The sequence below is a fragment of the Rhopalosiphum maidis genome, chromosome 3 (genome assembly GCF_003676215.2).
Source record: "Rhopalosiphum maidis isolate BTI-1 chromosome 3, ASM367621v3, whole genome shotgun sequence".
Lineage (NCBI taxonomy): Eukaryota > Metazoa > Arthropoda > Insecta > Hemiptera > Aphididae > Rhopalosiphum > Rhopalosiphum maidis.
The window spans coordinates 72,323,489-72,350,083 of NC_040879.1; the positions used below are offsets into that span (position 1 = coordinate 72,323,489).

Here is a 26,595-nt window from a genome sequence, read left to right on the forward strand (position 1 = left end):
ACATATTCGAATTATTATATCATATAATATTATATAAGTTTTGATGACACTATATTAAAATTAAATACTGTTAGTACTCAGAAATCTCTTAATCGTTAGACTTCTAGATATACTCAACAACAACAAATTAAAATACCTATTAGTGAATAATACACAATGAAATCAGAATCTTCCCACGAAATGTTATCATACCTAAAAAATATAAAACACTATTTATTTAATAATCAATTTAAAATATCTATTAGTGAATAACATAATAATAACTGATATACATAATTAAATCTGTACCTTCCCACAAAATGCTATCATACCTAAAAAATGTCAAGACACTGTATCGGACAATAATAAAGAATCAGTCTGTTCTAGACATACCTTTACGTTTTATGTGTTACGATCTGTGTTTTTAAAGTCTCCAAATAATTATTTTACCGTTTACATTTGTCTACTATTATTTTACATTTACCACTACGTGTTTTTTCATAGTGTTTAATTTTTAAACATTATATTTTTCGTTTATTCCTTAAACAAATTCAATATGTTTAAATGCGAACAATGTTCATCGGTTTTCACCACGAAACATAATTTGAAAACCCATCAGAAAAAACATGAAGGTCTGCGGTTCTCGTGTACCTTTTGTCCATCGACATTTTCTTATAAAACCGGTCTCAACAAACATAAAAAGAACTTTCATGGTATGTATTAATAAAATATTATTTTTTCTATTCATTTAATATTAATTTATATCTAATATAATTAATTTTCATAAGGTGTCGTTAACGTTCCGGTTAATCGTCAGCCTGCTCAACCGATTGCTACACCGAATGTTAGACAGAGCGTTATACACTACGCGCCACCTGCAGAGAGTATCCAGATTGCACCTCAAATTTTCGTTCCCGATATATCGGCTAGTGGTTCGAATACATCGACTGACATTCGTATATCTGATGACGATATTTGTATGTTAGCTATGGATGAATATGAAAATGAAGAAGAAGTTAATGCAGGTTAGTTTTATTTTTATTATTATAGATGGAATATAATGTTTAATGATTCGTATAAATCATAAATTTCATTTTACACTTATTAAGTGGTCTGTAAATTGATCAATAATATATTAGTTGGAGTATTCCGGCATTACAACGATTATCACACCGTTTGTAAGATTTAATTATAAAGATTTTATATGGTATTTATTTTATTATATACGATTCTTTAGATATATATACCATACGTATAATAACATAGGGAAATTAGTTTTTTTTTTTTTTTTTTTTTTTTTTTTATTAAGATTCTTATACAACTACGGGGTCTAACGGGAAACGTGTTTCATCTGCTAATACCAACTCAGCCGTTAGAGCGAAAAAAGCACGTATGGATATGGTACAGTCCTCTGGATTCCTCGAGATTTCATCGTCTGCAAACCGAAAAATCGTATGGCATTACGCCAAAAATATCAATAATGTTCAAATTTATTCAAAGTTCCTCCAATCGCTTAAACCAGAACTAATAAAAATATTAAAAAATAGTATTAAAAAACACGCCATTAAATTTAATTTTAAACTCGAGGCAACCTATAACCGACCTAACGTTTTAAACACTTCAGAAAACCGGGCGTTCAAAACAACAGCGATTGAAATGTTTCATGATAGTAATATAGCAGAGATTATAGAGAGAGCGTATTTAAAATTGTTAAACGAGAAAGATGAGTACAGTGGGAGAGGAAGTGGATTTACTTTAGAATCAATAGACGGTCTATAATTGGCGGTGTATAAATATTCACCGATGAGTGGATCATCATACATTAAGTTACCGGTATGTATTGAGTGGAAGCGAGGTACCATAAATCCGCAGAATGCAGATCAAAAATGTTTCATGTACGCGATTCTCGCGAGACATGTGACGGGGTCGACAGTATGCCGTATCGAGGGTAATAATTACAAACAGCATGAAGATAAATATAATTTCAAAGATATCACCTTCCCGACACCTCTATCTGATATATCCAAATTCGAGAGAAATAACTTGAACGTGAGCGTAAATGTTTATGGGATCGAAAAAAAGTTTCAACCACCGAAGAAATATCCGACGTATGAAGTGTATCCGTTACGTGTAGTCGAGGAAGAAAAAACCAATCATTTTGATCTCTTATTGATAACAGATGGTGATAACTCTCATTATGTTTACATATCAAATTTTTCCCGTCTCATAAGAAGTCAAAAAACTAGACACAATGGACGTGCAGTGTTTTGTAAGAGATGTTTTACAAATTTTGACAATCAAAATTTAAAATTTAAAATGTATGGACAGACTGCGTTGGATCAACATAAATTGGTTTGCGGGATGCACAAACCGATATTACCGGATATGCCGAAAGAGGGGGATTGCATTGAATTTAAGTTGAGGAAAAATACAGTTAGACATCCATTTGTTATATATGCAGATTTTGAGTCGTTGTTAGTGAAGACTGGTGAGAGTATGGGGAAAAATACAACAATTATTCATAAACACGAAGCGTTGAGTTATGGATTTTTGGTAAAAGTGAGTGACAACGTACCAGTGGAACTTTTAGAGGAGTACGAGATACCAACAGGACCGGTATTATACAGAGGAGATGATGATCATAAGGACGTAGCGAAACACTTTATAGAAGCAATAGTTGGAGTGAGTCGTAAAATTGAGAATTTGTTGAAGACAAACATACCTTTAACTATGACTAAAAACCAAGAAAAAACACATCAAGCGTGTACCGAGTGTAATCTATGTAAATGTAGTTTAGCCGGGGGTGATAAAGTTATGGACCACGATCATCTAACAGGAAAATTCAGGCAAACTTTATGCTCTAAGTGTAACTTAGAACTACAACAGCCTAAATTTGTCCCCATATTTTTCCATAACTTATCTAACTACGACTCACACTTTATAATTACCGAACTTGGATATGATACCGAGTCTATATCAGTTATCCCGAACAGTGAGGAAAAATTTATATCTTTTTCAAAATATATTAGTAGTACCTTCACTGTACGGTTTATAGACACATTCAGATTTATGGCATCGAGTCTATCATCTCTGGCTAAAAACTTGATAACACCAGACCTTAATAACTTTCGTGAGACATCTAAACATTTTGTCATCGAAGATATGCCACTCGTAACGCAGAAGGGGGTATACCCGTATGAGTATACTGATAGTTGGGACAAGTTGAACGATAAAGTATTACCACGAAAGAGAGATTTTTATAGTACATTGACCGAGTCGGGAATTAAGGAGTCAGAATTTGAACATGCGAAGGAGGTCTGGGACCACTTTAGATGTAACACGTTGGGTGAGTATTTATATTTATACCTGAAAATCGATGTGTTGCTGTTGGCGGATATTTTTGAAAACTTCCGTGATCTATGTATGTCAACATACAATTTGGATGCAGCACACTATTTCACCGCACCCGGGTTAAGTTTTGATGCTATGTTAAAGTTTACGAAGCAAAAGTTGGCGTTGCTGTCTGATTACAACATGTTATTGATGTTTGAGAATGGTTAGTATATTATTTTTATTTTTAAAATATGATTATAATAATAATCTTATGTATTTTTAATAGGTATTCGTGGAGGATTGGTGCAGGCGTGTATGCGGTACGCGAAGGCGAACAATATGAAGACACCGGGTTATGACAAGACTAAGGAGAAATCGTGGATTATATATCAGGATTGTAAGAATATATTTAATTTATTTTTATTTTTCAAACTTTTTTTTAATCTTTTTTATGATTTATAGGTAACAACTTATACGGTTGGGCAATGTCGGAATATATGCCGTACGGTGGGTTCAACTGGGTTGAACCCAGTTTAGATGGTTTGAATGATATGAAGACGAAATCTGATAAAAGACGAGTGTATGAGATAGATGTGACGTACCCACGAAATTTACATGATAAGCATAATGATCTCCCCTTCTTACCACAAAATAGTATACCGCCTGGATCTAAAGTACGGAAACTGATGACAACGTTTGAAAACAAGAAAAATTATATCGTTCATTATAGAAACCTACAACAGGCTATAGAGAATGGTTTAATAGTTGAAAAGGTAAATATTTATATTTTATAAGATTTTAAACTATTTTTTAATTATTTTTAATGTATATATAGGTACACAGAGTTTTGGAGTTTGATCAGTCAGATTGGTTATCAAAATATATTAACCTGAACACAGAGATGAGGAAGAAGGCGAAAAATGAGTTTGAAAAAGATTTTTTTAAATTAATGAACAATGCAGTATTTGGTATGTTACTTTATTTATTTGATTAATTATTTTACTATCAGTTTTTTAATTTTCTAGGGAAAACTATGCAATCGAAAAGGAAGGAGATGAAGATGGAGTTAGTATCGTGTGAGGGACGATTACAAAAACTTATAAATAAAACGACATTTAAGCATGTGACTAGATATAGTGAAAACCTGAACGCGGTCGCACTGGAAAACAAGATCATTACTTTTGACAAACCTATCTATATTGGTAAATATACTTTTATAGACTTTTTAAATTTATAATATACAATTATATAATACATTATTAACACATTTATTATCAATAGGATTTGCAGTGCTTGATATTAGTAAAACTATGATGTATGATTATCATTACAATGTAATGCAGAGGCATTATGAGGATAGGATTAAACTTATGTATACTGACACAGGTAAATATATTTAAACTAACCTCTTGTATGTATATAATATAATAATTTAATATCATTATTACAGATTCATTGATATACCTTATAAAAACCGATGACTTTTATAAAGACCTACTGAACAACACTAACTTATTGAATAGAGTAGACACATCTGACTTGTCTCCTAGTCACCCGTGCTACACCACAGTGAGGAGGAAGGTTCCTGGGTTCTTCTCTGATGAAGTTAATGGAAATGTAATTACGGAGTTCTGTGGGTTAAGAGCTAAATCTTATGCTTTTAAAATGTATGTTGGAGAAGAGGACGAGAAGAAAGATAAAGAAGATAGAGTGGGAGGAGAAAAAATAAAGGCGAAGGGAATACGGTCTCATGTGGTTAAAAACCATATGACGTTTGAAGATCATAAGAAGTGTTTGTTTGAAGAAGCTGAAGTATAGGCATATCAAGAGAAGGTATCAATCAGATCATTCAAACATCAGATTATGACTGTAACAACTAATAAGTTGACATATAACAATTATGACGATAAGCGAGTGGTATTGATTGATAAGATCCATACATTAGCTCATGGACATTACAACATAGAGTAAGTTATTAAGACTGTCTACTTTTTAAATTATTTTACTTATTTTAAATTTTTATAGGGAAGATGAACTTGGAGAAGCTGAGAAGTGGTCAGAACTTGATTTTGAGGTCGATGGTGAAGGACGTGTATGAACAGATTTTGATAAGAGTTTCATGAGAGAGTCTCTTTTGTTTAAGTTAGGTTAATATGTTTTATTTATTTTTTTTTTCCTATATAAATGTTATCTTAGCACCATATATAAATATATGTTTAAAAAAAAAAATAAAAAAAATAATATTATGATTATGTTTATTACATATTATTATATATCATATATAAAATTGTTACGAATTATTTATATACCATTTTCTTATAGCAAATACTTTATAGAATGTACATTGTTTTGGATTAAATTCCATATGAAAAATACAACAAGGTAGAGTTTCTTCATCACATATTTGATCTAAACGTGGACATCCAAGGTCTTCAATGTTGATGAGTGTGACTTGGGATATAAATTCCATAAGAAGTTGTTTTTTCTGTTCGCCTTTGACGTAAATGCACTCGAATTTCATCGAATTCAATATCCTCCCGAGTTCCTCGTACTCGACATCGCCATATTCCAGAGTTAGTTTATGATAGTTACGTTCCAGCCACTTGTTAGTTTTTCGACTCTTGTTGTCCTGCATAATTTTTGAATTTTTAAAAATCCAATGTTGAGTTGCCCATGTTTCTGTGTCGATTATAGACATTTCTTTAATAAAATACTTATTGTTTGCTCCAAGAATGCATTGAATGTCTATGATGGCCGAACACATTATGACTTGTCTTTATAATGAGATTCGATAGTACTTATTATATCAGGTGATATTTTTCTCAATTCAATACTTCTATAGTTTATCAAAACTCCAATACTTTTCACTTGCTCTGAAACTTCTGTAGACAATAGTTGTATCGTTTTTATTTGTTCTTCCTGCACATGAATGGATTTGTAATTTTGTTCAAGTAGATGCTCGAATTTATCAAATTTATATGTATAAGTTTTGAAAGACTGTTCGATATTTGTAATAATGTTTTTAGTATCACCAGCTTGTGAACTACCAAACACGTTCATAGCTAAAGTACGACTGACACTATTTTTTAACATCACATGCATTTATCCAACTGTTATGTGTATTATCAAACCCGAGCCACTTGACAAATATTTGTTTCCCCTTCTTGCGAATTATTTTTTCAATCAAATATTCGTTTGGGAAATTAGTTTTGAATATTTCCTCAGAATAAAAACAACCTGCAATAGGTTTACCCATATAATCTTGTAATTGATAAGTAACAGGTAATGTTTTATTTATTTTTATAATCTCGAATATTTCCGTAGACCAGTTTGGTAGATAACCTTTTGTAAACACGCCTTTTTGTGTACTGATACGAACGTTATCACCGACTTTGAATTTAATTTTTGCATTATTTATTTCACGGTGTTTTATTTTAACCGACTCAGGGTTAGCATTTGCCTGCATTGGTGACATTCCTATAGTTCTATGTCGTGAATTATTGTATTCTTCAAGCAACTTCGGTAAAATAGAAATCCACTCGTGTGAACCACGTGCAGTGAACTCACTAAACATTTTTTCCTTTAAAGTTCTATTAAACCTTTCTACAATACAAGCTTTTAAAATACTGAATGTCGAATATTTGTGTATGTTATACTTGGTCATTAATGCATCGAAAGTGGTGTTATAAAATTCTTTACCGTTATCGAGTTGTAAAAGTTTTGGTGAGTCTTCAAGTAATATTTTTGACAATGCGCTAGTGACTTCTTTACCTGTTTTGGACTTTAATGGTAATGCCCAGGCTCATTTCGTGAAACAGTCAATTACGGACAAAATGTACTTGTAATTTTTATTTTTTTTGGAATATGGTATCATTTCAACCAAGTCAGCTTGCCATAAATCATTTTTTCCATATACGTTAACTCGACGCCTAGTGAAATTTTTCCTTGCTGGCTTGTGAAGTTCATTAGCTATTTCTCGTTTAGACATTTGGAATTCGTTTTATTAGTTCGGTCTCGTGTAATTCATCGAAAATCGATATTATTTCGTTTGAAACTCCTGTATTGCCAGCTGCCTTTGACGCGATAAGTAGACGTAATCGATCGACTAGTTCATTCGGATCGTCCCAGTACACTAAGTTATTTTTCTGCAATTTCATAAACAGTTCACCGCCCGAAGGAAATAATTTACTAATAATATTAGAATATTTATTACCCGTCTTTTTAATAGTTAATCCGTTTGCGGTTAAATGTGCTGATGTTTGAATTAATACCGATTTATATATTTTCAAATCATTATCAGTATATATAAGTGGATTTTTCAAAAATAATAATTGAAAAACACCTGAGGTAGTTGGGTAAGTAGTATCGTCGACGACAAGTATTTTATTTTGCAAAAATTTGACTTCTTTGTTACCCATGGTAATTTCTCCACTCGTAAGTTTTTTTGGTCCATAGATTTTATCTATATCAGAAGACTGGAACCAATTTTCAATTTGTTGTTGGTACTTGATATCATCATTAATAGACGAAGTATCATTGTTTGATTCATTAATTGTTTCATGGTTATTAATATTTCTAGGATCCTTATTATTTTTTTTGTCTGTAAATTGTGTAGTCGATATTTTAGTTAAAGGATCAATAATAGGTTTTAATGTCTGTGTCATTAGTTGTTGAACATTATCTGATCCAGTTTTTAACGCGATATATTTTCGTTTAATGCTTTCCTTAGCTTTGACAAGCTCATCTAATACAGTAGTTTCTTCCGTCATGGTTGTGTTTTAAATGATAATATTTATTTTTTACGTCGTCTTATATAACCACATATGTGTCAAAACCATATCGATAACGTCCGTTATCACGTTCGCTATCTTTGCAAATAACGACAAAGGCAAACCTATCGCGGTTCCAACATGTCATACAAAAATGTTTAAATTGTATATATGACATATCCCCAGAACAGTGCTCTTGATATATATGCTTTAAATTGGTTTCATCTTGTTTGAATAATACTATTAAATTAGCATTGTCACGTATCAACTGTTTAGGTACTTTTGAATAACTCTGAGCCAAATAAAATATATCTATTTTATTGTGGCGACCTCGAGAGAAATAGTCCCTTATTACGTTTTGGTGTTCGCCGATAACATCATCCAAGATAAAAATTGAATTTGATAAGACTTTTTCAGGTGGAATTACTTTATCATTCTCGAAAAAAGTAAAAATGTTGATACCATCAATACCGTCAATAATACGTTTTAATAATTTATATTTTGGTTGTTCCAACGTTTTTGAGTAAATGTAAACGTTTTCAAATCGTAACCCGTTTTCATCTACTAGTAGAAAATACATCAGATTGGTTTTTCCGCATCCCGAGCTTCCAAGTACCAATGACCTTATCGTATTTGGAAAAAGCTCTCCATGTCTTTGTTGAATTGTCTCAGGGGTATCAATATTATAAATTCGTAGTTTATATGCATTATATCGTGCATATACGGAGTTCCAGAAATCTTACTACGGACATAACGAAGTGACACCTCTATTGAACAGATTAGATTTCAAAAATCTGTCCCCGATTGTAGTTGTTGACATGAGCCGACAAAACGATAACGTGAAAATGTCAACTGTGGACCTCAGAATCGAACTCGAAGCCAACGAAGCGTTCCCAACTGATACTTCGGCTTATTGTTTAATATTACATGATCAAATTATTACTTATAATCCATTTAATGGAGAAGTAAGAACCTTGTAAATACTTATTGTAACCCTTATAAATACTTATTGTAAACCTTAATATTAATAAATGAAAATACAAATTTTATATATCATTTTTATTTATTTCACATAAATTTTTCAATTTTTATAAATATTTAGAGACCTTACGTTTTATTCCGTGTATTGGTTTGAGGTGTTGAGCTTTTCGTTTACTTGATATATCTGAGGGCTTGTCAAAAAAAGATGGCGATGGTGGTGGTGATTGAATCGAGAACGACGTTGGACCATCATTCTCATCAACTGCAACACTCGTTGACAAAGGTTGTATATATCTAGGTGTAATAAACCACGGAGGGTACTGTGTACAGTTATCCGAATCGTACCCATCGGATGTTGGTAGTAAACTGTTACTAAATCCATTGTTCTCTACGATAGGCTAAACAAAATAATAATTTATATAAATATATTATATGAGATGAAGGCGGCGTATTACGTATGTTAATAGATACAATATTGTTTTTATTTGAAGACAGATATTATATAAATTACCTTAGCTAGAATAGATGTAGTGGCAACTTCCTGTTTAATTGATATATTGTTGTCTGGAGAATAGTTTGGTGATATCGGTGAATACTCATACTACAAGTAAAATAAAAATAAAAACTTAATTAAATATATGTTTGTACATAATATTATATTTATGAATTACCTTAACTAAATTATCATCCTCCAACGGATTGATTTCATCACATGCATCAATGTCTTTATACAATTTAGCCGTTTCATCCATTATTGTTGAAAAGTTAGGTGACAAAGATGACAACCTTTTGAAATTCTTGTCATATGGCTAAAATAAAAAGTAATTAGTAATATTTTATATATGTAATAATATATTTTTAAAATTACCACTTCTGAGTTTCGTGCGTTCCGACGAGCTATACAAAGTTCCGCCAATTGTTTAGTCGCAAACATTTTAATTTGACTGAGGTTAGGTGTGTCCATACTCTGCCTGACTTCAACGTTCCTAATGAAAATTTCCATTTCCCTCAAATTGTTGGGTGGTGAATCCGATTGCAAGCATTTTTCCCTCAAATACTCGCAATAATTATTAATTTGTTTAATAATTTTAGGTTTTATGTTCGCTTCTTTTTCTTTAATACTAACAGTAATACACCATTCTAATTCTTGGAGTTTTATTAAATCTATACGCTTTAATAAAACTCTCAGTGGCGGCTCGTGTGTATGTGCACAAGTGCACGTGCACTACCTACCTAAACTCAAGAAAAATTGAAAACAAATCATAATAATACAACTAAGTACCTGTAATGTAATAAGAATTATTTTCAAAATATAAAAATATAAATTCAGAGTATTATGAAAATAATAATATTATAATATTATGTATTTATGTTTAATATTTGGATTGGGTTATTTCGACTGCTAAATGGCTGTCCGCGACGGAACGGTATCGGCGTGTATTATTATAGTAGTGCAGTTGTGCACACAATCATTGTGCACATTTGTACAGTGTAAAAATTGAAGCAAGTCGATACACGCAGCCCGCGTTGTAATGGAGTTGGTGTGCACATTTGTTTGTGTGCACATAACCAATTAAATTATTTTCAGCGAATTATTTTCGACGTCGCCGCGTCGGCATCGGCATTATTATGTTATTATAGTTTATTTTTACTCTCATTAATTTATTATATTATTTCGATTATCAGCTGATAATATTAGCTAGTCGATCATTATCGGAAATTCAAAACATTATTAATCGTGACCATCGTGTTTCTGTTTATTATCGACGACCGACATTAACGTATATTAATATATTATTACTCGTGTATTTGTTTTCAATTTTTAAAATGAACTCAGTACAGCAATTAATACTGCAATGTAATTTTTCATCAATCTCGTTGGAGAAAAAGATGGAAATAAAAAATAAAGGTAGGCCTACTCCAGATTTAAATATTAAACAAATTACTAAATGTAAAACGAGAGATTATGTAAGACAATTTAAAAATGATATATATAAAACTAATGACTGGATTTGTGGTTGTTCAGAAACAAATCGTTTGTATTGTTTTCCCTGTCTACTTTTTGGTCAAAAATCTAATGATGCCGCTTGGGTAAAGAATGGAATAAACGATTTAATTCATTTAACTTCTAAAATCAAAACACACGAAAAATCAATGACACACATAAATTCTCAATTAAATTTAAAACTATTAGGGAAACAAGACATAAGACAACAACTTTCTAGTGCATATCGGTTGAATATCAAACAATACAATGAAAAAATAAGTCATAATCGTTATATATTGAATAAAATCATAAATTGTATTAAATTTTGTGGAGCATTTGAGCTTGCACTCCAAGGTCACGATGAAAAATCAAATTCAGAGAATCCCGGCGTATTTCGAGGTCTTATAAACTTTAGTTCAGAGTTAGATTCGGTACTAAAATGTCATATTGAGAACTCTTCGGTATTTAAAGGTTTATCCAAATCAATCCAAAATGATTTACTAGAATATTGTTTAGCTGTATGTCAACAAAGAATTAAAAATGAAATAAAACAAGCAGAATATATTTCTGTAATGGCTGACGAAACAACTGACGTATCTGCTCAGTTTCAATTGTCAATAATATTTAGATATTTACTATCGGATGGAACACCAGTAGAAAGATTTTGGGGATTTTTCAATCCTACTGGACACGATGCGAAATCGTTGTCTGAATGTATAATATTTAATTTGGAAAAAGTCCTAGAGTCACCAGATATGTTGATTTGTCAGAGTTACGACGGCGCAAACGTGATGAGTGGACGTCTCAATGGTGTACAAAAAATAATAAACAATAGCTATAAAAATGCACATTTCATACATTGTTAAGCTCATCAGCTTAATTTAATTTTAATTCAAGCAACTTCACAAAATCGTGAGATAAGAATTTTTTTTTCAAACCTAACTGATATAACCAATTTTTTTTCCAACAGTCCGCAACGGGTTACGGTTTTAGATAAAATTGTTAAACACAGAGTTCCTCGATCATCTAATACTAGATGGAATTTTAAAAGTCGAATAGTAAATACTGTGTATGAGAATCTTGAGTCGTTAATTGAATGTATGAAAGAAATTGAATCAACATTCAATCAAACCATAGCAATTAATCAAGCTGGAGCTTTGCATCGGATGTTAATTGACGATAGATTTATATTTTGGTTAAGAGTGTTTCATTCTTTAATGCCTCATGTTGATATTTTATATAATCAACTACAAAAACCAACTATGGATCCTGTAGAACTTTCAAAGGCAATTTTTCGGTTCGAAGAAAATATATTAAAAGAAAGACAGAATATTGATAACATCTTTGAAACTTCTCAAAATCATCCAACGAAAAAACGAAAACATGATGATACTATTGAAACAAGAAAAATCGCTGCAAAAGAAGTATGTGACATTTTTATTGTCAACGTTAAAGAACGGTTTGATTATAAAAACCACTTAAATGCTTCGCACCTATTTTTATCTACCAAATTTCTTATGTACGAAAATAACTTCCCAGGTGACCATTTTAATAAAACAATTGAAGCATATCCTTTTTTGGATGTTACTAAACTTAAAACTGAACTACAACTGTTCTACAAAAGAACCGATTTCCGTGATATCAATTCATCAGTTCATTTATTGAAATTTATAATTGAAAATAATTTAATACATATATTTTCTGAAAGCTACAAACTTTTAAAAATAATTTCAACTATTCCAATGACTACAGCTGAAGCCGAAAGGTCGTTTTCTACATTGAAACGTATTAAAACATTTTTGAGAAATTCAATGACAGAAGATCGACTTACAGCACTAGCTATGTTATCGATCGAAAAACGGATGATCAACAACATTCCAAACTTCAACGAAGAAGTAATAAACAGATTTGCAGAAAAAAAAGAGAGGAGAATCGATTTAACATATAAATATGTACCTGAAATATAATAATTTGTATCTACTTTGTCATAGTTTTTTACTTGAAAATGTATTATTACTATTATTATTATTATGTATTTACTATTATTATAGGTACTTGACACTTGTAAAAATAGGTATAAGCAAAAGAAAAAGTAATTTGTAAATAACTAAAATTTGTAAACAATATTATTTAATACAATTTATAATATATATATATATTATATTGGTTATATTTTTTTTGGATGTGCACTACTTCATTAAAAACCCACGAGCCGCCACTGAAAACTCTACATCCGTCTTCAGTCTTAGATTCAATTACTAGAACGTTTGAATCGCTATACACCATACTCGATATTTTATAAGAATCGGTTTCGAGAAATATGGTTCGCTTATAATTTTGTGGCGTGTCTAATATAAAAGATAGTACGTTACCCATAAGCGAGAATATCCGTCTTATAAAATCTGTACTAATTTTCACATAACGTGACGATGTTAATAAAAGAACAACTGTTTGAAGTTGTTCTGTTGGATCGATACCGACAATTATACATTTTCTAGCTGTAAAGTCTAACGTGTAAGATGTAGACTCGATGAGTTCAGCCGGAGGTGTTGGTGGTACATAAGTGAAAGCCTTCTTCTTCTCATTGTATAAGGTAGCGTTGTCAGCGATTGAACCAGCCATGTTTTAAAAATAATAAACACTTTAAATTTATAAAGACTTAGAAAAATTTAGAACACTTTTAAAAGACTTAGACAAATAATAAACACTATAGAATAATATATGACTTGAAAAAATATAAGCTCAGAATAAATTATAAGACTGATAGAAACGTAGAGGAGAATTACAATTGTGTAAGACTGAGAACAGACTGAATGAATGTCAGCTCTTACAGAGACAAGATGGGTGTGGATGGGTCCATTAATTGGTAGGGGATACAATATCGAGCTATCTAAGAGTCTAACGTGTAAGCGATTAAGATATTTTTTAGTGTAGATTGGTTATTAATGTGTTATTCACTAACAGGTATGATAATATTTCGTGAGAAGGTACAAATTTCATTATGTATTATTCACTAATAGGTATTTTAATTTGTTGTTGTTGAGTATATCTAGAAGTCTAACGATTAAGAGATTTCTAAGTACTAACAGTATTTAATTTTAATATAGTGTCATCAAAACTTATATAATATTATATGATATAATAATTCGAATATATTTTCAATGGGTTAGAGTCGAGGTGGGTAGTATGAACAAGTAATATGTACATACACTCGGTTCGATCCTAACACAGAATATTATATTTATTTTTTTTTTGCGTTAGAGTAAGTTTTTATATATAATAACATGTGATAAATGATAATAATATTAATCGATAGTAATATTAATTGATAATAATATTAAAATATATATTGATTACGTACCGGATCATATGGTGGTGGGGTAAATATACATCACACACGTACGCAATCAAAGATCACGAGATTACGAGCCAAGGATCACGGGGATCACGAGGATCACGAGGATCACGGGATCACCAGCAGAACTCTCTATTTCATACTACTCAAGATTTATTGTTCATTTGTACTGGCGATGAAAATTATATTATTATGAAGCACACTATTTGGAATCATTCCTCAAATTATTTTAAATTAAATGTATCAAACGACCTAGCCAAATTTGTAATTTGTAATTTAGATTTGAGGTCAAAAGACATAACGATAAACAAATTACATAAATTGACAAAGGAAGAAGTTCAGATAAATTCCCATGTATATATAAGGTAAATACATATATATATAATTTTTTATATATTTATTATTCTTAGATAAATACTTGGATGTTTAATTCAAATATACACACGTACGAGCTAAAATCAACCCCTGTTGGAAACATCACACTTAAACAAAAATTAAGTATCATGGAAAGTTTAATGTATAATATAGTAAAGACCAATTTCCAAATAGACATACAACATTTAAATAATTTATATAACAGCAAAATACAAGAATTTAACACACAAATGGACAAAACAATAAAACAAATAAAAATTGACAAACAAAAAAATATTATCATACATTTGAGTTCAGTGGACACAAATACACAAGCCTGTTCAAACAAAAATTTACTGAATCCAACTTCTTTATATGGACTGTATGTATACTATTAATATTACACAATCACTTTTTTTAATAAAATTAAAATATTTCTTAACATTTATTACAGCTCGTCATTAAATTTTTTTTTTATCCATAGGCGTGCGCAGACTTTTTGCGCAGGGGATGCCAATATATTTAAAAATAACTCAATTTTTATTATCTCCCTTCAAAAACACACAAATCAGAATTTTTTTTTATTGTATTACATTTACATAACTACAAAGTTCTCAAAATAATAGTATAATAGTAAAATAATAATATTAAATATATATTATAGTATATTATATATATATTATAGTCAATATAAGTAAAAATATAATTTAAACTTTGCATTTCATAACTAATTTAATTAATACTTTATTATAATTCTAATCTTCGGTCAAAAGGATGCAAATGTTTAAATTCATCAATTACTTCGTCATAATTTATTTCTGATGCTAGTTCTTGTTCTACAAATATCAACATCATTGCATCTAATCTTTCTTGCGACATGCGGCTTCTTAATTTTGTTTTTACCAAACTTAATTTGGAAAAAGCTCTTTCGCAAGAGCAACTTGTCACAGGAAAGGTAGTAAAAAGTTTCAACGCTTTATTTACATTAACAAAATTTTTACTAATTGATAATTTTTCTAACCACTGATGAATTGTTTTGTTTGATGGTCCTGCTACAAAATCGGGCAAAGAACGTAGAAGTCTTAATTCACCTTCTAATTCGTCACTATTAAGTACAAACTTCCGTGAAATTAATTCAATGTCAAATTCTTCAGTTTTTAGTTCTACTAAACGACCAATTGCACCAATTAAATTTAATGTTTCCTGATTAAATCGATTTTCAAGACCGTTAAACAAATCATCTAATACAGTGAAGTAAACATGACATTTCATCTCACTTTTTTTATCCAAGATGGTATGTTGTGTTTTCATATCATCAATTTTTGTAGCAATCTTCCTATTTTTCACAGGTGGTATCTCAATATTAAATCCATTACAAACAGTAAGAACTTTTTCATAAAGTTTAGAATAGTTATCTTCGTCGTTTCTTAACTCACTAATAGATTTTTTCAATGCATTTACAATAGATACTGCATCTAATAAATTCAAGTTGGGTGCTTGTAATTGAGCACTGACAATTTGGATTTGTATTAATATAGGTTTTAACATATATAATGCAAAAATAAAGTTGAAATTTTTCATTTGACAGATAAGACCATTTGCTTTAGCCCTCACCTCTGAATATTTAGTGTTTTCAGAAATTTCTTCAAGACACTGAATAACAGAAGAAAAGTTTTTTTCTACAGCTGTAACAGCTTCCGCACGACATGCCCATCTAGTTGTTGAAAGTGTTTTGAGAGTTTTCAATCTGGAATTTGTTTCATTAACAATTTTTTCAAAAACAGCATGCCTCACTGGACTCCCTTCAATGAAACTGTAAATTAGCTGGACACATCCAAAAAAATCAAAAACAACCCGGTTTTTATTCCCTAAGCTATCAACCAATACCAGATTTAGGCAATGGCCATAGCAGTGAACATACATTGCAGATGGATTGATTTCTTTGACTTTAGACTGTACACTATTAAATTTTCCACTCATAGCTGAAGCTCCATCAAAACATACAGCTATAACCGATGTCCAATTGATATTTAATTGCGCAATTTTGTTTGTTAAGCTATTAAATATTGTATTAGCATCTACTGCAGTCAAACGTTGAATACCAATAAATTGCTCAACGGGCTTACATAAATCTTCATCAAAGTAGCGTACAGCCACAGCCATCTGTTCATGGTGTCCCACGTCACTAGTTTCGTCGGCCATTATCGTGACGAGGCGATTGTTTATTTTTTTTTCAATACTTCGTTTCATTACATTGTTGATAGAAGTCAATAAATCATTTTGTATATGGTTGCTCAAGTACTTAGCATTTTGCGGCCCTTTTTCCAAATGTTTTTGCAAAGTTAAATCATATTTTTTTAAAATGTCCACAATATCTAAAAATAAACCCTTACACACATCTGAACTTTTTTCTAAGTGCCCTCTAAATGGTTTGCCACTTTTAGCTAAACACAAAGTAATATCTATCAATCGATGCATGATGTTACGATTGTGCAAACGCTGCTTTTCTCTTTCACTAATAGATACTAATCTAGATTCATCCAAGGTAACATCAATTGGTTTACAATTTGAAAAGTTATGATACGCTGTCATGCTAAAATTATGGGAGATTGAATTTTGGTGTTTTTTAAATTTTGTAGTAGAAGTACTCCAATTTTTAAAACCTTTTTGTGAAAAAGCAAAGTCTACTTGTCCGGCATTTAACCCTGGAGCTGTATTAAACATCCGACATACGAAACAAAATGCTCTGTCAAGTTTCACACTATATTCTAACCAGCTAAAATCATCATACCAGGAACTTTGGAAACTCCGTGCTCTATTTCCAAACTGTGTCCTGGGATACATTTTTAATTTTGGTTGGAATGCCCCTTTAAGTATTCGCTCTTTTCGTTCTAACTGAAGAGATGGTATTGGGTTTACAGGATCATCAGGGTCACATAGTGAATCTAATTAGATTAGAAGAAAATACATTGTAAATGTGAATTCAAAGATTAAAATACTCACAATATGTATTTATTAGTTATTACTGTTAGTACACATAGCGTTATAATAATTATTATTATTATACAATGTTTAGACATAAATGTTAGAATTAATTATTAATGCAAATAAATATTTATGTAACAATCTAACAGTGAACACTTAATATACAATTAATACACTCAATGCTAATTATAATTACCTACTAATTAATATTATTACAATTCATACAACAGTTATTAACTAAATATTTATAATATGAACATATTTATAAAATATATTTCATTTATACAATCACATTATGACACTGAAATATTCAACACAAATATCCAACACAGATCACAGGCAATATTGTTTGATGTTGTATTAATACTAAAATACCTAGTGGTACTGGTACATTAACAGTATTTGACCAATTATCATGATCCGTTTTGGGTTGCTCAACAATAACTTTATTATTCTGTGCAAATGGTACCGGATCATCTGGATCAATGTTGACTAAATTAATTTAAATTATAGATATTAGTTCATAGTTTACAAGCTTAAACTAAAACAAAGAAACAGCTCACACAATATAAAATATCAACTTACCAGAATACAGTTTTAATGATTTTGGTTTGAAAAAATCATGCATAGTTTTCATTTTTTTGTTTTGGTTTCTATTCATATTCGTATTCTAATATTATAATTTACAACGCAATTAAGTATAAATAATTAATATTATTGAAATTTGAAATATTTAAAACTGTAAAAGAAAAATAACACCGAATGGCCGAATGATGGCGAATATAAAACAATTAAACAACTCTATTCATCTAGAGTCTAGACAGTAGTCAGTAGTTTATATTTTGTATCCGTGGTTCAAACAAAACGGTTGTGATAACAATTATGATAATTGATAATATTGATAGTTTTCGCTCGAACGATGTAGTTATCAGACTGCTTTATGGTTATTGGTTAGCTTACTTCATGGTTACGACGGTTACGTGACTGGCGTCGCGGTGATATCGTTAGATTATCCCAACTTCTATTATCAATGGAAATGTACTTGATAAAAAAAAAAAGTAAAATACGTAGCCTGAACTGTCAAAAATTACTAAACTGATTTCTGTTTATAAAAACGTTTATGAACTCCTAACTAAAAAATAAAAAATAAAAGCTAACTCCGCAAACCCGCAGGGGATGCCATGGCATACCCGGCATCCCCCCTGCGCACGCCTATGTTTTTATCACCGTGCTGCTACACATTGTACGAAATTACATTTTCTATAAATAAGCATTTTAACTTTTAATAAAGTATATATTTGAAATGTTAAAATGAATTGCATAAACATTTCATACTATCAAATACCTATATATTAATACATCATACATGACTCATGTAATATGGAATATATTTTAGTCTACCTACACGCATAAGCGTGCGCACGGGGGTTCCGGGTGTGCCTGGGCAGCCTCCGTCTGTATTTTAACTAATGTTACTAGAATAAAAATGGTTTTTTTTTTTTTAAATCGTGGTGAAAAAATTATATTTTGGGGTAAAAAAAATAATACAACGTAAAATATTTTAAATTTGCGTGGTAAAACTTATTATGATTATAACAGCTAGATATTATTGACTACAAAAGTAAAAATAATAAATAAATATTGCAATTATCCTGAAAATAGATTTTAGATCCCACTATCTAATGAAATATATAATTTGGTACTACTATATCTACTAGGTGGGTACACACGAATTGCGTCCCGGAAGATATAATTCATATTCAAAAAAGTTTTAAATGTAGGAAACAATTAATTTGGTCCCCTGAAAAGGAAAGTTGTTCTTTTATGCAAATAAGTAGTTCTTATCAAGATACTGAAGCTTCTCGTATTGAATTAAATAGTTATCAGTAGGTAAATTAAAAGTTTACTCTTTCAAACAATTTTACTATATTTTATAAATATATTTAGTATAATATGTATACTAATATATAAATTAACACCTTCAACGCCACAGTCGACGCCGCCAATGGATACAATAGAATGATTGTGCGGAACGCTCCCGTGGCTCGTTTACCTAAAATATTGTATCCCGTGTCATGCAGGTATATTCAGACCAAGAGGATAAAATCCTGCCTGAGCTAACCGCCGATTTTCTCTATCTTATTCGTTTTGCTGTTTCTACACTCCTTGACAATAACGCTCGAAGTCCCAGCGTACCGCAATCGCCGCTACTGACAACCAACGGGCATTAATTTCACGCGTAGTTACAGTACCTAACGTATCTCCGACAACAGAACATCGTGCGTCTCATCCGACTCTGCACTCCGTCATGTGGACGTTGGAAATTGTATCCAGATAAATCTAAAATTCTGCAAAACGACCGCGAAAGCGTTCCGGATTGCGTGCTATTCCAATACATTGTCGATGGGTAATACTATTTAAATGTGATGAATAATAATAATATGTTATTAATCGACGGGTAGTCGACAACGGAAATATTGCGCTGGTCGCCGGTGTAGACTACCCGTCGATAAATATAGTGTTCATTTTAATGATTCATAATGTTGACTGACGATGAGATTGTTTTGAAATACATTGTAGGCGATCAGGTTCTGTCTAGAATCTAACGGTATATTTGGTTTTTATTTTTGTTTATTTTTTCCCTGAAACGACTGTAATTTATCGTCGATAACAATAACAACGTAATATAATATATAATATTATTATTTTTACTTGATATAATTAATTAAATAATATTAATAACTTAAAACATTTAAATATGAAATATTTCCTGACAGCATCTTTCTATAATATATAGGGTGATTAAAAAATATGAAATTATTTTTATTACCTATTAAATTTACTTTTGACTAACTTTATTTACGATTATTTTTCCTGGTGGCGGTATTTCTAATTCGTCAACAAACCATTTCGTACGATTGTATAATTATACCTCGTAAATATTTAGTTATTGTCAATACAAAACTATTTACGAGTATATTATGATAGGTATCTACCTAATAACATTAATAACTGGTAATATAGTAAGCTATATTATAATTTTTACACCATAAAATAAAAATAAAATGAATTTGCGTTCTGGGTCTTCGAATACTTCCGCATTACGTAAAGAAAATTCTTCAGATTTACCATTATCAAAAATTTTTATGTACCGAAAAAAGTGGCATGTAATATGAATTGCAGGTTTATATGTTTTTATTTATTTAATGTTATAATCAATTATTTTTCCGATATTATAATATACACCATGGACACTGGACATCGATCAAAAAGTATTGAATTGTCATAACATCTTAGCCATTTTTTTTTTTATGCTTCCATAAAACGGAAATCGTTTTTTTTTTTGATTTTGGTGATAGAATTATTTTTTAGACACAACCATACATGATATTATCGTATTTGTGTTTTTTTCATATATTCTCTTTGAATGCTTTACAAACCATTTTACACATTTTAGTTAATAATTAATATTAATTGTCGACGATCCACACGGCCTACTATAACAATGGAATACAGCAATTACACGTGGTTATTACGAATGAACATACACACTGAATGTCGCCGAAAGGCAGAGAGCTTCTGCCAAAATCACGAATACGATAAGTGAAGGCGTAGGCAAACTGTCAACGGTGGGAGCCGCTGCCCAGTGTACGACCGTGACGAAAACGTATACAGCATAGAAGGGGTAATACGATCACTGGCGCTGACACATGAAATGTTATAACTAAAACGGTTGAGTACAATATCTTTTTGCATCAAAAATACTTCACTTTTTTGCTAATATATTCAGAATTATACAACCATTTTTTTTCAAAAATGACAAAGGTACAATCTGGACACCATGCCCAATTTATTGATACTACAAACGGACAAATCCGTCCATTCATTAAGTGTGTAGCCCTGGCTAAAGAAAATGGGGAATTTTACACACATTCAATGGAAAACTCTGGCTCGTATAATGTACTACGGTAGTCCACCTTGCGTACTGGTAGAAACGCCGGGGTGGCCAAAAGGTAGCCTGTTTCACCGGGTGGGATAGGAAGAGCTCACGAATGATCATTGGGAGCCTGCCGGGTAGGTTCAGCCCTGGGATCTCGGACCTGATTTTCATTTTTCCCATGACAATCTTATATGGCTTCCCCCAGTGGTCGCGTTCCACTTCATCGCAGAGGTCCTTTGAGCTATTGTCTTTATGAAGGCCAACTTGGCATCTTTGGCGGCGACTTCTTCTTCCACGCTTGCTAGGGGACCAAACAGGCGGCGCTTTCGCTAAAAGACGCGGCGAAGGTGGTTAGCCGTCTTGCGTAGTTCGCCCAGACTGGGAGACCAATGGACACTTCTCCTTTTTCCCACCGAGTTCGACCGGGGGAGACTGCACGCGTTGTGTATAGCGGAGGACAGATCGTCTGTCATTTGGTCCACGTCTGAGGAACATCCTTGGATAGTCAGCCGATTGGTCGACAGGAGCGCCTTTAAGGTAGACGCATGCGAATTCGGCTGCCTGCGCTCTCGTGTTGGGTAGTTGATTTGATCTAGTAGAGAGAACTGTACGTAAAAATGATCGCTCAGGGTTATCGTGTCCAGGACCGCCCAGTTCGTAATATTTGCTGCGACGCAGGGGGAAGCCAGGGTAATATCTATTACAGAGGAACCGGATCCATGTACAAAAGTCGGGGACGTGCCGATGTTGCAGATGACCAGACCTGTCGTTTGAATTAAGTCGAGGAGAGCGTCTCCTTTACTGCTATTTGGTCGAGAGCCTCAGGCGGTGTGGTGAGTGTTGAAGTCGCCGCAGATGAGGGAGTCGCCATTGTGCGTTCTGATGCTGTGCTCCAGATTGCTGAGAAATGCAAGGTATTGTGTAAGATTGGAGTCTGGCCTGGGGGACCAGTAGCACGAGTAAATGCGGAGATTGCCTGTTTGAATCCATGTAAATCCCAGCTCAGTGGGGCCGACGATGTCCACTTGGTGCCCGCGTGGGCAAGCTATGCCTGCTTTGCCAAACGCATCGTAGTACCACGTGTTGATCCTCGTAGGGGGAGGTTCATAAGTTCCAAGTTCGGACAGAGTCCTTCGCTCCACAACAAAGGTTATGTGAGTCTAAACTCGTCCCCTTTCAGGCAGAGGCACCAGATACTTTCCGAGAAAAGTATGAGGCATCGTCAGATTAGGACAGTTTTTAAGGCTGTCCACCACGCCCAGACAAAGAGTTTTTACGCCCCCGCCTGGAGAACGGGGTTTCACGTGACTTCCAGTTTGGTTTCAAGATGTATCAGATCTCTCTACTGACCACTGGTAAGGCCGCGGAACTATCCAACCCACTACTTAATATGATTTAAGCAACCGCCAGGTGATATACTCCCACTGGCAGAGTGGCTGTGTTCCCGGTAGAATGCTCACCGTTAACATTCGCCTGATCAGCATACGATCATTTACCACTTTCGTCATTTACACGACTGCCACTACGAATGCGATCCCAGACGTCCACACCAGGTTTCCTCGATGCTTGGTTCCAGACGTCGTTCCCGTAGTACTTATCCCTAATATAATTAGGCGTCTAAAGTGGGACGTTTCGGCCAGCGGATCATCATTGCCTAAAGCTAGGACTTTCGCCTCCCTACTATTTACTTTTGCAGATACACGAGGGCTAGTGGTTGGCCCCTGACGCTGCGCTCGCAGGTCACACGATGGTCATGACCCCTCATTTTAATTTTAAATAGATTGAGTACTCTATCTACACGCTCCGCCTAGCGTCTACAGGTCCGAGGACCGTGCATCAATCACGCGCCCCAGGCGCACCTAGTGTAAACACGTAGGCCACTGGTCAGCAGGACAACAGAACTTGCCCCGAAGAGTAGTTTCCGCTGTCTTCCTTCCCATCACAACAGACAACTCTGCACCTCGCATCCCAGATGCCTACTCAGTCCTTTGGAACGAGAGACGGTCGCCAGAAGCAGCAGACGTCACCCCGTAGAGTTTATTCACACCGCTTCGCGTCATCGTACTTTCGCCACCGCCACGCGTCCCAGACGCCCCCGGCCCTTGCGAGCGTGAGTCTACTCCTCATCTAGTGAGAGACCCACCACATGACCACGCACGGCCATCGCCTCGCTCACGAACCCGTGAAACCCTTTCCAGAGTTCCGGGGAGTCCACAAGGAAGCTCGGCATACATGGTCACTGTTGATCTCTCGACTCCACTAGGTCTTTTAGTGCCCTTCAAGCGCTCGCTAGTGCTTCATACTCAAACACGACGTGTTCCATCGTGTCCGAGTTTCCGCACAGTTGACATTCGTCGGTCTCTGAATTAGAGAAGCGTAGAAGGAAGGACATAAATCCGCCATGTCCCGTTAGGAACTGGGAAGACTCATAGTCCACCTCCACCCAGCTACACTTCAATCTTTCTTTCACACTTGGGAAAAAGCTATATGTGAGTCTATCCTTCTCACTAGCCTCCCACCATGCTTGCCATTCGACAATCCTTTTCTCCTCTACCCTTGTCTCTTGATTCCTCCCGAGCCTTAACCTCCTACTCCTAGCCAAACGACCCCATTGCTTAGCTGCCAAGTCCAGAGGGAGAACTCCCACTTGCACAGGCAGAGCATCCGTACTCATAGTACGGTATGCCTCCGTTAATGCCAAGAGCGCACCCCTCTGAGCTCCTAGCAGCAGACGTTTCATCGTACGGTCGCTGACGGTTTCACCCCACACTAAGGCCCCGTAAAGCAGTCTCGGCACAAATAAACCTAAGTATAATCTGTGCGTCGTCCACCCACTAAGGCCCCAGGTTAAAGCTACTATCCATCGGATCCTCTGAAACATTGGAGCCGCTTTCCCCGCTATTCTACGCGGTTTCTGAAACTCCACCTATCGACAATGTAACACCGGGATAATCCATCTCTGTTACTTCCGCTATCCTCTTCCCGTCCATCCTAACCGTGTAAGGTGGAATCAATCTCCCCTTTAGACACACGACTTTCGTCTTTGCGACCGAGAAGGTCAACTTCATGCCACCTGCTCAGGATCCTGCTCTTTTCAGCTTGGACTCTGTCTTTCGAATCACCTCTGATCTCGTCTTTCCAGCTATCATCAGCAACGCGTCATCCGCGTAGCTTAGATAGTTCCCCTTCCGATTCATCAAGACTCAGTAGAGTCCATCAAAATGTTCCAGAGTTCTGGTCCGAACTGAGAACTTTGAGGACAACCCTTAGACCAGCGGTTCCCAATTGGTGATCCGCGGACCCCCAGGGGTCCGCGTGTTGGTTTTAGGGAGTCCGCGGTTATGTTGTTTTGTAGTAATATTTTTATTTTATTTTAGTGAAATTATTAACTTTGTAGTAATATGAAATTCCGAGTATTTATGGACTATTGAAACTCGATTATCGCGAAAAAAATAGATAAGCAATTTCATAGAAATAAATATCATTATTATCTTCACTATTACACTATTATTACTATAATTCAGAACGTGAAACCATACTGATTATTTTTTTTCCATTAACCAATAAAATATATTTCGGACATATAATTTAAAGTAAAAAATCAACATTAGTATTAGTTAGTAGTCTCAGTCATTACTGGTCAGCGATTAGTGCCGTGTGTCCTTTTTATACATTGTATTTCAAAATTAAACGAATAACCATAATGTATCAGTGGTTAAAATCTGGTTCACTTAAAAGGCCTATATGTGAAATAGAAGAAGATAATACTGTGAATGATATGAATAAAGTTCAGGTAAATAACTCATTCATTTATTTATGAAAAGAACTTTTTTACTTATTAATCTGTCGTTAAATGCGTGCATATTATGTATTGCGCAAATTATATTTTATAATTTTACACTTAATCTGTATTTTTATTGATAATATTTCAATAATAAATTTATTTTAGTGTACTGATCAACATAGTAGTTCAGACTCAAATCGCCGTAATGTAAACTCGAAGAGTACCGTAGGAACTAAAGTTAAGTATAACACTGAATATTTACAATTAGGATTTACATTTACTGGGACTGAAGATGAACCAAAACCACAGTGTATTATTTGCTTGGAGATCTTGTCCAATGAAAGTATGAAACCTTCCAAACTACGACGCCATTTTGAGACTAAACATGGCGAATTTACTAGTAAGTCGTTGGATTTTTTTGTAGTCAAGTTAGGAGAATTTAAAAAATCACAAAAAGTGATGAAATCTTCGACAAGTTTAAGTGGTAATAAAAATGCCACTTTAGATTTATACGAAGTCGCTCAACTTGTTGCAAAATCTGGTAAGGTTCATACCATAGCCGAATAACTAATTCTTTCTGCTGCAATTGTCCTGTGCAAAAAAATGTTAGGTGAATCAGCAGCAAAGTTGATTAGTTCTGTCCCCCTATCTAATAATACTATTCAAAGAAGAATTACTGATATGTCTGCAAATATTGAAGAAACACTATTTACAAGGCTATCTACCAGTGACAAGTTTGCATTGCAACTAGATGAAAGTACTGACATAGCAAATAAGTCATCTATGTTGGTTTTTGTCCGTTTTATATGGGAAAAACAGTTATTTGAAGATTTTTTGTTTTCATGCGAGCTCCTACATACTTCGGCAAAAGATATATTTGAAGCTATTGATAAGTTTTTTACAGATCATGGCATTAGGTGGGAAAAATGCGTTGGAATAACCACTGATGGTGCAGCAGCAATGTCAGGTTACAAAACTGGATTGTTGGGTCGTGTGAAAGAAGTTGCACCTCAAGTAAAGTGGACTCACATAGGGAAGCGTTGGTTGCTAAACGCCTATCAGAACACATGAAAACAACTTTAGAGGAAGTAGTGAAAATTATAAACTTTATTAAATCACGACCTCTAC

At 33.5% G+C, this 26,595-nt stretch overlaps 6 protein-coding genes and 1 pseudogene across 6 annotated transcripts; 4 read left to right on the forward strand and 3 right to left on the reverse strand.

Moving 5' to 3' along the window:
• Positions 1–535: 535 nt before the first annotated feature.
• On the forward strand, positions 536–3,671 carry LOC113558305. Its single transcript, XM_026963771.1, is given in 4 exon segments — positions 536–692; positions 768–1,004; positions 1,289–3,524; positions 3,599–3,671. Coding segments are annotated over 4 exon segments (2,703 nt in total).
• A 126-nt stretch (positions 3,672–3,797) lies between these two features.
• On the forward strand, positions 3,798–5,283 carry LOC113556347 (annotated as a pseudogene).
• Positions 5,284–9,169: 3,886 nt separating this feature from the next.
• LOC113558306 lies at positions 9,170–13,671 on the reverse strand. Its single transcript, XM_026963773.1, has 5 exons — positions 13,269–13,671; positions 9,931–10,244; positions 9,734–9,871; positions 9,574–9,663; positions 9,170–9,460 (listed from the first exon to the last, which is right to left on the reverse strand). Exons 1-5 carry the CDS (start codon positions 13,669–13,671, stop codon positions 9,170–9,172), a joined length of 1,236 nt encoding a protein of 411 aa, XP_026819574.1.
• A 1,834-nt stretch (positions 13,672–15,505) lies between these two features.
• On the reverse strand, positions 15,506–16,030 carry LOC113559289. The gene has a single exon (XM_026964958.1). It carries the CDS (start codon positions 16,028–16,030, stop codon positions 15,506–15,508), a length of 525 nt encoding a protein of 174 aa, XP_026820759.1.
• Positions 16,031–16,242: 212 nt separating this feature from the next.
• Positions 16,243–18,926, reverse strand: LOC113558307 (zinc finger MYM-type protein 1-like). The gene is made up of 6 exons (XM_026963774.1): positions 18,911–18,926; positions 18,119–18,235; positions 16,852–17,703; positions 16,646–16,764; positions 16,354–16,582; positions 16,243–16,268 (listed from the first exon to the last, which is right to left on the reverse strand). The coding sequence occupies exons 1-6, from the start codon at positions 18,924–18,926 to the stop codon at positions 16,243–16,245; spliced, it is 1,359 nt and encodes a 452-aa protein (XP_026819575.1).
• Positions 18,927–25,461: 6,535 nt separating this feature from the next.
• On the forward strand, positions 25,462–26,034 carry LOC113558308 (zinc finger BED domain-containing protein 5-like). Its single transcript, XM_026963775.1, has 2 exons — positions 25,462–25,476; positions 25,633–26,034. Exons 1-2 carry the CDS (start codon positions 25,462–25,464, stop codon positions 26,032–26,034), a joined length of 417 nt encoding a protein of 138 aa, XP_026819576.1.
• A 36-nt stretch (positions 26,035–26,070) lies between these two features.
• On the forward strand, positions 26,071–26,538 carry LOC113558309 (zinc finger BED domain-containing protein 5-like). Its single transcript, XM_026963776.1, has one exon. The coding sequence runs from the start codon at positions 26,071–26,073 to the stop codon at positions 26,536–26,538; it is 468 nt and encodes a 155-aa protein (XP_026819577.1).
• Positions 26,539–26,595: the final 57 nt, after the last annotated feature.